Genomic DNA, 13,448 nt, shown 5'->3' with positions numbered 1-13,448 from the left:
GGCTGTCTTTTCTCCATTGTATATTCTTGCCTCCTTTGTCAAAGATAAGGTGACCATAGGTGCATGGGTTTATCTCTGGGCTTTCTATCCTGTTCCATTGATATATATTTCTGTTTTTCTGCCTGTACCATACTGTCTTGATTACTGCAGCTTTGTGGTATAGTCTGAAGTCAGGGAGCCTGATTCCTCCAGCTCCGTTTTTCTTTCTTAAGATTGCTTTGGCTATTCGGGGTCTTTTGTGTTTCCATACATATTGTAAAATATTTTGTTCTAGGTCTGTGATAAATACCATAGGTGATTTGATAGGGGTTGCACTGAATTTGTAGACTGCTTTGGGTAGTATAGTCATTTCCACAATGTTGATTCTTCCAACCCAAGAACATGGTATATCTCTCCATCTATTTATATCATCTTTGATTACTTTCATCAGTGTCTTACAGTTTTCTGTATACAGGTCTTTTGTCTCCATAGGTAAGTTTATTCCTAGGTATTTTATTCTTTTTGTTTCAATAATAAATGGGATTGTTTCCTTAATTTCTATTTCTGAAATTTCATTGTTAGTGTACAGGAATGCAAGAGATTTCTGTGTATTAATTTTGTATCCTACGACTTTACTAAATTTGTTGATTAGCTCTAGTAGTTTTCTGGTGGCACCTTTAGGATTTTCTATGTATAGTATCGTGTCATCTGCAAACAGTGCCAGTTTTAGTTCTTCTTTTGACATTTGGATTCCTTTTATATCTTTTTATTCTCCGATTGCCGTGGCTATGATTTCCAAAACTATGTTGAAAAATAGTGGTGAGAGTGGGCACCCTTGTCTTGTTCCTGATCTTAGAGGAAATGGTTTCAGTTTTTCACCACTGAGAATTTTGTTTGCTGTCGGTTTGTCATATATGGCCTTTGTTATGTTGAGGTAGGTTGCTTCTATGCCCACTTTCTGGAAAGTTTTTATCATAGATGGGTGTTGAATTTTGTCGGAAACTTTTTCTGCATCGATTGAGATTATTCTATGGTTTTTATCTGTCAGTTTGTTAATATGGTGTATCACATTGATTGATTTGCATATATTGAAGAATCCTTGCATTCCTGGGATAAACCCCAGTTGATCATGGTGTATGATCCATTTAATGTGTTGTTGATTCTGTTTGCTAGTATTTTGTTGAGACTTTTTGCATCTATGTTCAACAGTGATATTGGTCTGTAATTTTCTTTTTTTGTGTTATCTTTGTCTGGTTTTGTTATCAGGGTGATGGTAGCCTTGTTGAATGAGTTTGGGAGTGTTCCTTCCTCTGCTATATTTTGGAAGAGTTTGAGAAGGATAGGTGTTAGCTCTTCTCTAAATGTTTGATAGAATTCGCCTGTGAAGCCGTCTGGGCCTGGGCTTTTGTTTGTTGGAAGATATTTAATCACAGTTTCAATTTCAGTGCTTGTGATTGGTCTGTTCATAGTTTCTGTCTCTTCTTGGTTCAGGCTTGGAAGATTGTACTTTCCTAAGAATTTGTCCATTTCTTCCAGGTTGTCCATTTTATTGGCATAGAGTTGCTTGTAGTAATCTCTCATGATTCTTTGTATTTCTGCAGTGTCAGTTGTTACTTCTTGTTCATTTCTAAATCTGTTGATTTGAGTCTTCTCCCTTTTTTTCTTGATGAGTCTGGCTAATGGTTTATCAGTTTTGTTTATCTTCTCAAAGGTTCAGCTTTTCGTTTTATTGATTTTTGCTATTGTTTCCTTCATTTCTTTTTCATTTATTTCTGATCTGATTTTTATGATTTCTTTCCTTCTACTAATTTTGGGTTTTTTTTTCTTATTTCTCTAATTGCTTTAGGTGTAAGGTTAGGTTGTTTATTTGAGATTTTTCTTGTTTCTTGACGTAGGATTGTATTGCTATAAACTTTCCTCTTAGAACTGCTTTTCTACATCCCATAGGTTTTGGGTCATCATTTTTTCATTGTCATTTGCTTTTAGGTATTTTTTGATTTCCTCAGTGATCTCTTGGTTGTTTAGTAGCATATTGTTTAGCCTCCATGTTTTTTTTTTCTTTTACAGTTTTTTTCCTGTATTTGATATCTAGTCTCATAGTGTTGTAGTCGGAAAAGATACTTGATATGATTTCAATTTTCTTAAATTACCAAGCCCTTGATTTGTGACCCAAGATGTGATCTATCCTGGAGAATGTTCCATGAGCAGTTGAGAAGAAAGTGTATTCTGTTTTTGGATGGAATGTCCTATAAGTATCAATTAAGTCCATCTGGTCTAATGTGTCATTTAAGGCTTGTGTTTCCTTATTAATTTTCTGTCTGGATGATCTGTCCATTGGTGTAAGTGAGGCATTAAAGTCTCCCTCTGTTATTGTGTTAGTGTTGATTTCCCCTTTTGTGGCTGTTAGCCTCTGCTTTATGTATTGAGGTGCTCCTATGTTGGGTGCATAAATATTTACAATTGTTATATCTTGCTCTTGGATTGATCCCTTGATCATTATGTAGTGTCCTTCCTTGTCTCTTATAATAGTCTTTATTTTAAAGCCTATTTTGTCTGATATGAGTATTGCTTACTCCAGCTTTCTTTTGATTTCCCTTTGCATGGAGTATCTTTTTCTATCCCCTCACTTTCAGTCTGTATGTGTCCCTAGGTCTGAAGTGGGTCTCTTGTAGACAGCATATATATGGGTCTTATTTTTGTATCCATTCAGCCAGTCTGTGTCCTTTGGTTGGGGCATTTAATCCATTTACATTTTTTAAAAAATTATTTATTTATTTATTTTTGGCCACATTGGATCTTCATTGTGGTGCATGGGCTTCTCATTGCAGTGGCTTCTCTTGTTGTGGAGCACAGGCTTCAGCACACGGGCTTCAGTAGTTGTTGCATGTGGGCTCAGTAATTGTGGCTCACGGGCTCTAGAGCGCAGGCTCAGTTGTTGTGGCACATAGACTTAGTTGCTCTGTGGCATGTAGGATCTTCCCAGACCAGGGATCGAACCCGTGTCCCCTGCATTGGCAGGCGGATTCTTAACCACTGTGCCACCAGGGAAGTCCCTAATCCATTTACATTTAAGGTGATTATTGATATGTATGTTCCTATAACCATTTTCTTAAATGTTTTGGATTTGTTTTTGTAGGTCTTTTCCTTCTCTTCTGTTTCGTGCCTAGAGGAGTTGTTTAGCATTTGTTATAAAGCTGGTTTGGTGGTGCTGAATTCTCTTAACTTTTGCTTGTCTCTAAATCTTTTGATTTCTCTGTCGAATCTGAATGAGATCCTTGCTGGGTAGAGTAATCTTGGTTGTAGGTTTTTCCCTTTCATCGCTTTAAATATGTCTTGCCACTCCCTCTGGCTTGCAGTTTCTGCTGAAAGATCAGCTGTTAACCTTATGGGGATTAACTTGTATGTTGTTTTTCCCTTGATGCTTTAATATTTTTTCTTTTTGTTTAATTTTTGATAGTTTGATTAATATGTGTCTTGGTGTGTTTCTCCTTGGATTTATCCTATATGGGACTTTCTAGGCTTCCTGGACTTGACTGACCATTTCTTTTCCCCTGTTATGGAAGTTTTCAACCGTAATCTCTTCAAATATTTTCTCAGCCCCTTTCTTTTTCTCTTCTTCTTTTGGGAGCCCTATAATTCAAATATTGGTGTGCTTAATGTCCCAGAGGTCTCTGAGACTGTCCTCATTTCTTTTCATTCTTTTTTCTTTATTCTGCTCTGCTGCAGTTATTTCCACCATTCTATCTTCCAGCTCCCTTATCCCTTCTTCTGCCTCTGTTTTTCTGTTATTGATTCCTTCTAGGGTATTTTTCATTTCACCATTGATTGTCTGTTCTTTAGTTCTTTTAGGTCCCTGTTAAACATTTCTTGTATCTTCTTGATCCATGCCTTCATTCTCTTTCCAAGATTTTGGATCATCTTTACTATCATTACTCTGAATTGTTTTTCAGGAAGTTTGCCTATTTCCTCTTTATTTTTTTGGTCTTGTGGGTTTTTATCTTGCTCCTTTGTCTGCAAGATAATTCTCTGTCTTCTCATTTTGTCTAATTTACTGTGTTTGAGGTCTTCTTTCCCTAGGCTGCAGGATTGTAGTTCCTCTTGCTTCTGTTCTCTGACCCTGATGCTGATGTTGGTCCGGTAGCTTGTGTAGGCTTCCTGATGGGAGGGACTGGTGCCTGCGTTCTGGTGGGTGGAGCTGAGTCTTTTCCCTCTGATGGGCAGGGCCCTGTCAGGTGGTGTGTTTTGGGGTGTCTGTGAACTTAGTATGACTTTAGGTAGCCTGTCTGCTGATGGGTGGGTTTGTGTCTCTGTCTTGTTTGTTGTTTGGTCTGAGGTGTCCAGCACTGGGAACTGCAGGCAGTAGAATGGAGTCTTGTATTCAGACAGAGGCCTCCTGGAGAGCTCTCACTGCTTAACATTCCCTGGGACTGGGAATTCTCTGGTGGTCCAGCATCCTGGACTCAGCGCTCCCTCCCCAGAGGCTCAGGCCGACTTCCAGCCAGGGAACTAAGACCGTGCAAGTTGCTCATTATGGCAATAAAGGGGATTTAAAAAAAAAAAAAAAAGACATAAAAGACAAATGAAACCCCAGACAAATGGTAAAAGCAAAATCAAACAAGGAGAAACAGGGAAACACACACATACAAAAGAAACAAAAACAGAACAAAATAAAACAAAAAGGAAGAGAACAACCAGACAAACAAAAGAACCTGAAAACGAAATCAAACAATTAAAAACAAAACTAACAGAAACAAAAAGCCCCAAAACAAAACCAGAGCAGAGTGCCAACTGAAGAATAAAGCAAAGAAACAAAAACTGACAGAAATGATTAAAAAAGAAAAAAGGGAAAAAACACAGAAGAAAAGCAAAGCAAAGTAGAAACAGAAATATAAAAAAATAAAAAAATACATTAAAGAAAAAGAAGAAAAAAGGGAGAACACAGAACAACTGAAAAGCAAAGTAAAAATATATTAAAAAATTAATAAAAGATAAAAGATATGTTAAAAAACAAGAAAATCCCAAAAGACTAAATAAGACTAATAACAACAAAACAAGAACAACCAAAAAAAGAACCAACAACAGAACAAATCAAAACATAATAAAAATAATAGCAATAATAATGTTATCTAAGCTGTCAGTGTCCTTGCTCCTGCTGTGAGCCACAGCCCACTTCCACCTCCCCAAGAGGCCCTCCACTGCCTCTGGGCTGTTCTCTGGACCTGTTGTGTGCCCTGTGGGGACCACTCAGGCTCTGATCTGGCCCAGTTCCTGCATGTGCTGCCCCCAAAGTCCACAGCTGCCAGCGCTAGACTGTTTTCATATGTGGGAACTCTCATTGTCGACTCAGATATTCCATGGGTGCAGGTTCTACCTAGCTGATTGTGGGGATTTAATCTGCAGTTTATGCAGCTAATGGGAAGATTTTCGATCCTCTTCCTTGGTCGCCCCACCCCTGGGGTTCAGCTTTGATTTTATCCCACCTCTGTGTGTGGGCCATCCACAGGAGTCTGCTCCTGGGGCTGCCTTGAAGCACTTGGGTCTGACCCAGTGAGGACAGGGTGCAAAGGTGGTATGGCTGCTTGGGTTGTGGGAGCCCCAGCGGTACCAAATGTGCAGGGAAGCCAGCGGCCACGGGTGCAAGAGCTATCAGGATAGTTATCATTTTAAAGATCAGTTTTTAGAATATACCTCTATGTAGTGATTTTGCAGGGTCTGCAAGTCTGTTTGGTCTTTAAATCAAGAAAGCCTTACACTATTGTTTCTGTACTGTTTCTCTTTGCTTTGTGCAAATAGAATCTGCTTGCTCTTGGGAGCTTCCTGACAGCAGCTATTTCCTCTACATCCCATTACTCCTCTCAGCCAGGTGCTTCATTTATCTTTACCTGCAGACCCCAGGATTGGCCGCTACTCTAGCAGGAAAATTACTGAAGTTCCAGAGGAAGCAGGGATAAGGAAAGGGTTTTATTCCTGCTTTACCTACATCGAATGCCATGCCTGCAGTACCCGCATTCCCTCACACACTTTCCTTCCCCTGCCAGATATGGAATTCCTTTTTGGTCCAAATGATCTTGGATCTGTTGCTTGACTCTGGGGATGAACAAAAGCTCCCAAAGGGACAATTGTTGCAGTGAGGGGGTGAGGGTAGGGCATGTTCTGACCACTTTTATTTCCTTTTCTGCAGCAGAAATTGTAGGTAAGGTGACAGTCCACTCACAGTTTCCTTATGCCTTCATCAGGAGACAAAGGACAAGCTTTTCCCCTTCTCACTTTCTGTCTGTCTCTCTTGTAGATAAATATATAGACAGAGAAGTAGATGTAGACAAAGATATGGATATTAGAGGGAGTGTGAGATTAAGAAAAGAGATAGGCAGCATATCCTTTTTAGAAGATGCAAAGAAACCTTTGCAAAACCCTGCTGAAGAAAAATACACAGTATGTATTAATTCCATTTCTTTTCTTGAGAAAGAAAAATCACTGTATGAAGGTATGTGGGCCTCAGGCCCTCTGTAGAAAAATTTCCCAAGCATCTTCCATTAACGTACATATAATTCCATAAATCATAGCAATTGTTCAAATTATTATTTATCTGTCGACATTGAAATAATTAAATAATCAATAGTTTGAACTTTAAATGTTTTTACCCTTTGGGAGTAGAAAAATGCATGTCCCTTTTTTAGTTTAAAATCAGTAAGACTGTTCACCTTTATGTGACTAAGTGACCACTGAATTTTATTGCAGATGTGCTTTAAATATTTGGTAAATTTATTTGTCTTCTGGATTTGTAGGTTGGGCTTCTGGGACTTCAGATGTTGTGGACACATGATTCAGAAGAGGCTTTAAATAATGCAAAAGATGACAGGAAAATCATGCAAGTGACCAATCAGAAATTTTTGGATATTCTAAATACTCTAATTGGTCAGACAACACATGACCTAAGCAAGTTTGATAGAGTGAAATTTGAAACTCTAATTACCATCCATGTGCATCAGAGAGATATTTTTGATGACTTGGTAAAGTATCATTTTTTTCTTAATTTAAAATAATTTAGTGTACTAGTTAATAAGTTAGTGCTTCTAATAATGAACATTTAAGTATTATATGTATTTCTTAACTTACATGAACCTTCCATCTGCTTAGTCCTTTTTTACAACTCTCCAGTATAGTTGTATAGTTGTAGACAACTATACGATGTCTACAAATATCTGTATTTGGAAGTTTTAACAATCATATGTGTATATTCACCTTTGGCATTCTGAAAGTCTGGAATCAACTGATGTGATTTGAACTAATTGTTTCATTAAACCAATAACCAGGGATGTGATATAATTTAGGTGGGCTTGGTCATGAGTTATGATAATGTTAGTTCATAACTTGGCCCCTGTACAGAGAGAGCAAGGAGAGCCTGAAGAGAGAGGCATGTTACTCCAGGTTGGTAGGTGGAAGTTTTAATAAGCCAGGAAGTTTACTCATGAGGCTTGTCTTGGGCAGCCACGAGCAGAGCAGATCTCTGCATTTGTCTGCCAAAATTTTCTAAGTTTATATAGAGGCCTTAACTGTCACATATACCATCCAGATGGTCTCAACAACACATTGCTCTCTCAAGGCTGCATCCTTGAAAACAGCCCCACTGTGGGAACAGTGGGCAGAATGCCCGTTCCAAGGACAGGGAAGGGGATGAGGATCCTCCAATTGCCTGTGTCCATCCAGCTCTTGGGTCAACCTGCGGTCATGTCTTCTAGATTACCTCTTCCAACAGATGAGCCAACTGTGAAAGAAGTCCAGATTGAATAGAACCAAGCTTCAGGGAACTCGCACGGCTGTTCAACTGATAGTGTCCAACAGGGCATCATGGGCTTGCTTTGGGCAAAGTTCTGCAGGGTGGGAGTAAGAGGGATGATATTTGAATTCCCTTTGGAAATAGAACCCTAACCAGTGGTCTTGAGCAGTAGTTATCTATTATGGTGTAGGGGCCCCAGGTGGCTTTGATATTGCACCATTTGACTAGTTTTGTCTTTAACTACCACTGACTTATTCTATTTGATTTTATCTATCTTTTAGGCCTCTTTTTTCTTCATCAGAGACACATAATTCATGCAACTTGGGGTGCTTTTTTAGAGACTATGATCCCAGGCTATCTGTTTCAAATTTGTATCAAAAGTTCTGATCAGATAAGTTGTACTTATTGAAGATTGAAGGACATGTAGTCTGTCTATTCCCCTGTAATCTAGATCCTTCTTTCTCAAAGTGTTGTATGACAGTCAGCTGCATTGGACCTCACCTAGGAGCTTGTTAGAAAAGCAGAATCTTCAGCCTCCCCACCAGACCTACTGAACCATAATCTGCATTTCAGTACGATTTCCAGGTGATTCCTATGTGTATTAAAGTTCCAGAAACAGTGTTCTTGGATTTCTCTGGTTCAAGCTAACCATCAAAAAGCCGCATACTTAGACCATATTGCTTTGGCCTTCTATAGATTTGCTTTCACTGAATTGCAATTACCATTATACTTTGGCTTTCCTTGAAGTCCACTTCAAGAAACGTTCATATGGAATCCATTACTATACCTGCTATGAATGTACTATTGAGGATATCTATACATCTCTCACTGGCTCTTAAAGCTGACGTCTCATGGAAGAAATTTCTTTTTAAAATCAAAATGCTCAGCACATCTTTACTTTCTGTACAGAATGGATTTTTTAAAAGAAAATATACACACAATTAAGACTGTGAAACTGTTTTTTTTTTCTTAATTGCTACTGAACTCATGGTCAGTTTGCATTCCAAGTAAAATGAGATCTCATGGCCAGCATATATGCATTTTATCTTCCCATGTCTAATGCTTAGAATAGACTGACTTACAGTAACAACTCAGTAAATATTAGCTATTCTTCTTTACTTTTTCCTCCTCCACCCCCTCTTTACCATCTTATTGGATTGTTGAAAGTAGCTAGCTGACCGCATCTCCATGGCTGAAGGTCCTGTGTTAGAGAACAGAGTCCCTGGGGGCGGTACTGGACTATGTTACCTGAAAGCAGCTCTTTTAAGATGATGAATACAAACTGCATTTCAAGAGGGAAGATAGGAGTTCTTAACTGGAGGGGGAAGCAAGATCATAAACAATGAAACAACAAAATGCAAGATGGTAAATAGCATGAAGACTTGATTAGATGGAGAACTGAGCATTGTACAGTTGCCAGAGTCCGTTTTTTAGTGTCGAGTGACCTGGAAGTGGGCCCTGGGTTGCGGAGCAGTGAAGGGGACCACTTGCCACTTCCTGTGTTGGTTCCCCTGAGTGGGCAGGACTGGGGTTTCTCCAGGTTTGCTGATGCAAAGTCATGAGCACTGTAGAACGTGGTGGCGGTGAGATGTTGTTCCTAAACGTGCTCACCCCGTTTCTATCTCTTGCATCCATGGTGGTAGGAGCCCAGTACCTCTTGCCCCATGGGTATAAGCTGATGACTGGGCAGATTGATTGGTTTGGCCACAATGTGGTGCAAGAAGTCATGTGTGCATATATGACCATGCATTTCTCTGCTTAATCCCTTCCCATTTCTCATGGCTTCCCATTGCCATGAGAACAATGCCCAACCTCTTTCCTCTGCCCTGTGAAACCTCAGCTCTCACTCTTTCTCCAGAGTCCTGGATGCCTCAGCTGTACTGAACTTCTTTCAGTTTCTTGAACATGCCAGTCAGATCTTCTGGGTCTTCATCTAGAATGTTTTGCCCCCCCACACCTCCATCACCCCTTCTGCTTTATTTCCCTGGCTAATTCCTACTATTATTGCAGGGTTTAGTTTAGATGTTTCTTTCTCCAAGTATCCCCCTCAGACCTTCTACACTAGGTGAGGTCTTCTTGCTACATAATTTCATTACCCTGAGTTTCTTTTCCTACTTTATTGCAGCTACTTGTTTATCTGATTGTCTTTTGTGCTCTTCTGTCAGCTCCAGAAGGCAGGAACCATGTCTGTCTTTGTTCACCCATCACAGTGTCAGGCCCAAGGAGGGCCTCAGTAAATATATGTTAAATGAATGAGAATCAATTCGTGAATGAGTGAATAAAAACTGCCCATATGCTTGTGTTTTATGCTACTGCAATGCAGTACTAATCTCTTTGTATTTCATGTTTTTAAGGTAAAAATGCATATCAAATCAGTTACTGATTTTGAATGGCTAAAACAGAGTAGATTTTACTTCAAGGAAGATTTGGATCAAACAGTGGTGTCTATTACAGATGTTGATTTTATTTACCAGAATGAATTTCTGGGATGCACTGATCGTCTTGTTATCACTCCATTAACAGATAGGTAGGAAACTCCATTTTTATTATTCCATTTTTGTAATTAAGTCATGTGCTTAAAATTGTTTTAAAATTGCATTTGAGGGACTTCCCTGGTGGCGCAGTGGTTAAGAATCTGCCTGCCAGTGCAGGGGACACGGGTTTGAGCCTTGGTCCGGGAAGATCCCACATGCCACGGAGCAGTTAAGCCTGTGCACCACAACTACTGAGCCTGCACTCTAGAGCCCGCGAGCCACAACTACTGAAGCCCACTCACGTAGAGCCCGTGCTGTGCAACAAGAGAAGCCACCGCAATAAGAAGCCCGCGCACCACAATGAAGAATAGCCCCGGCTCGCCGCAACTAGAGAAAGCCTGCGCACAGCAACGAAGAGCCAAGGCAACCATAAATAAATTAATTAATTTTAAAAAATTGCATTTGAAATGTTAACAAAAGCATTGCTGTCGTGTGGGGTCCGTGCTAGCTCATCAAAGTCTAACAATGAAACAACCATCATTGTTAGTTAAATGCACATATACATTACATTTTTATGAAATAGAAAAAGATAAAAGAGTAAAAGGACGCTTGAATGTTGACTATGAGTAATTTAGTAATGAAGTTTAGATTGCAAGATGGACAAATGTCTCTAGAACCATAAAGGGGGTCATTAGAATTGCAAAGAAAGAAAGGACCTTGGAGGTGGTCTAGTTTAGTCTCCTGGTTTTTCAAATGTGGAAATTACTACCTAAAGTGATGTTTCTTGGCCAGGTCTGAATAATCAGTCAACGGCAGATCTCCTCACCCTTCTTTCCAATATAGGACACTAGACAAGAGCTGGGTTTTTTTCATCTTTATATGTCCCGCAATTACCTGGTTCCACATGCTGTGCATAGAAGACAATACACGTTTGTAGAATTGACTTAAATTGGGTCATAGAACAATGAATTCTGCTGTTACTTTAAACAGGGCTGCCTCCAGGTAAAATTATGATACAGCCAAATTATATCTTCAACCTCCTCTAGACTCATCCAACCTCCCTTTATATGCCCAGTCCCATCGCAGCGTAAAATTTTCAGGGTGTTTTCCCTTCAATCGATGTTTACCTATAAAGCTTCACGTCTTACGAAGCTTTACTAAGTTTGCTTAGATCTGAAGTAAATATAACTGAAGCTGGATTAGGGATACAAGGAGATTCATTATATTGTTCTTTACATGTGTCTAAACGAGCAAAACATTTCATAGTAAAATGACTTAACTTGCAATGGTGTGCTGGAGCTGGCTTGTACCGGCATGCAAGAGCCAACGTCATGCATCCCTCCCCAGTTTTGTGCTATCACATTGGTAGCTTGTTATCAGCCATGGTGGAAGTAGTTATGCCACAGAAATCAGCAGACATAAAAATCAGATTTAGGGAATTCCCTGGCGGTCCACTGGTAGGACTCCACGCTTCCACTGCAGAGGGCACGGGTTCGATCCCTGGTCAGGGAACTAGAATCCCACATGCCATGTGGCACGGCCAAAAAAAAAAAATCAGATTTATTTTTGTTCCTGGAGAGCCCATTGTTAAACATCTGCCAGTACACTGCTGCTTATTTGGTTCTCTGACTTGGGATTTATCGTGACCACAATGGAAGGAAGGCCTACAGGTTTTTTACGTCAGAGTTGAGCGTTTTTGCGAACACTGTATTACTTCTAATGAATATCAGATACTCCAGCCTTGTTTGGTTGCCTGTCTCTTAAGTGGGCTGCTCAAATTCTAAAACCAACAGGCTCATTCCAATCGCACTGGACTTTTGCTTGTGCTTTACTGTAACATGTGTTATCCCATATTCACAATGCTTTATCTCATTCACTTTCGCAGATGCTATATCACTTTGGCACAAGCTTTGGGAATGAACATGGGAGGGGCTCCAGCAGGACCTGCAGGCACTGGCAAAACAGAAACTACGAAAGACATGGGAAGATGCTTGGGAAAATATGTGGTCGTGTTTAACTGCTCAGATCAAATGGATTTCAGGGGGCTAGGAAGGATTTTCAAAGGCAAGTGTCAAACACTTATTTTTGGTGAATTTACTTTTATTGCAGTTAAATGTTATTTTCTGATAGAAGTCTAAAATGATAGTATCCCACACGACCAAAATTAATATAGGTTGATGCATATGTTATTGCCATTTTTCTGGGTCAGGATGGCTGGATATCATCAATTTAATATTGTTCAGTACTATTGCTGGCATTACAGTCCATGAGTTGAATGTGTATTAGATGATGAAAATGGAATCAATTTATTACTGCCTGAAACAATGGTGGAGGAGATAAGATCAGGATAGCAAACTGATTACACATGTGACTTCCCTTCCTGCATTAAATCCCATTGAAATGAAAGATTTTTATTATTTATTTATCTACTTATTTTTGGCCACGCTGTGTGGCTTATGGGATTTTAGTTCCCCTACTAGGGATCGAACCCGGGCCCTCTGCAGTGAGAGCATGGAATCCTAACCACTGGACCACCAGGGAATTCCTGAAAGATTTTTAAAAAGGATGGTAATGCTAGAAAACAAGAAGGGGGGGGCACCAGCAGATGGGAAATTTTGAGAATATCTGGAAAGATAGATAGCAGGTGGTTTCAGATGGACAAAGAAAAAAGATGAGAGAGCACTTCAGTCTTAGAACTCAGTGCTCTGTGGTCTTCTTTTGGTGATCGCATGCAGACCCAAACTTTAAATACTCTCTAAATGATCAAATTTACATCTTTAGCTCAGACTTACCCTTGAAACTCTGGATTCACATAATACAACTGATATGTACTCCTTGACATCACCACTTAAATATCTTAACAGGTCCAGATTCACTGTATCCAAAACCAAACTCCTGGTCTTCCCTCCCTGTATCTACTTCTTCCTCAGCCTCTCCTGACACACTAAACACCCACTCCATTCTTCCAGATACTTACACACAAATCTTTGACTTATCCTTTACAGCTCTCTTTCTCTCATACTCACATCCAACTGTCAGCAAACACTATTAGCTCTACCTTCAAAATACAGCCAACACCAGCCACCTTCTATTATCCCCACTGCTATCATCCTAGTTCATGCCAATCATCATCTCTCACCAGTACTACTCCAATAAGCCTCCTAATTGGTCTCCCTGAGTTTACCCTTGTGCTCTCCATTCTAATCTCAAAACTGGTT

The 13,448-nt window shown here is 39.7% G+C and overlaps 1 protein-coding gene across 23 annotated transcripts in view; it reads left to right on the top strand.

The window, feature by feature from the left end:
* Positions 1-13,448, top strand: part of DNAH8 (dynein axonemal heavy chain 8) — a 327,555-nt gene that overhangs the window by 137,375 nt on the left and 176,732 nt on the right. For all 23 annotated transcript variants that reach the window (XR_010946846.1, XM_067753082.1, XM_067753094.1 and 20 more), the window contains 3 exons: positions 6,765-6,989; positions 10,111-10,283; positions 12,116-12,294. Coding sequence is in view for 22 of the 23 variants with exons in the window: in XM_067753082.1 (XP_067609183.1) it covers positions 6,765-6,989; positions 10,111-10,283; positions 12,116-12,294 (577 nt within the window). In the remaining variant the exon portion in view is untranslated. The remainder of the gene's footprint in view (positions 1-6,764; positions 6,990-10,110; positions 10,284-12,115; positions 12,295-13,448) is intronic.

The sequence above is a fragment of the Pseudorca crassidens genome, chromosome 10, assembly GCF_039906515.1.
Source record: "Pseudorca crassidens isolate mPseCra1 chromosome 10, mPseCra1.hap1, whole genome shotgun sequence".
Classification (NCBI taxonomy): Eukaryota; Metazoa; Chordata; class Mammalia; order Artiodactyla; family Delphinidae; genus Pseudorca; species Pseudorca crassidens.
Note: the sequence above shows the minus strand (reverse complement) of the source record. Positions and strands in the feature narration are given on the sequence as shown.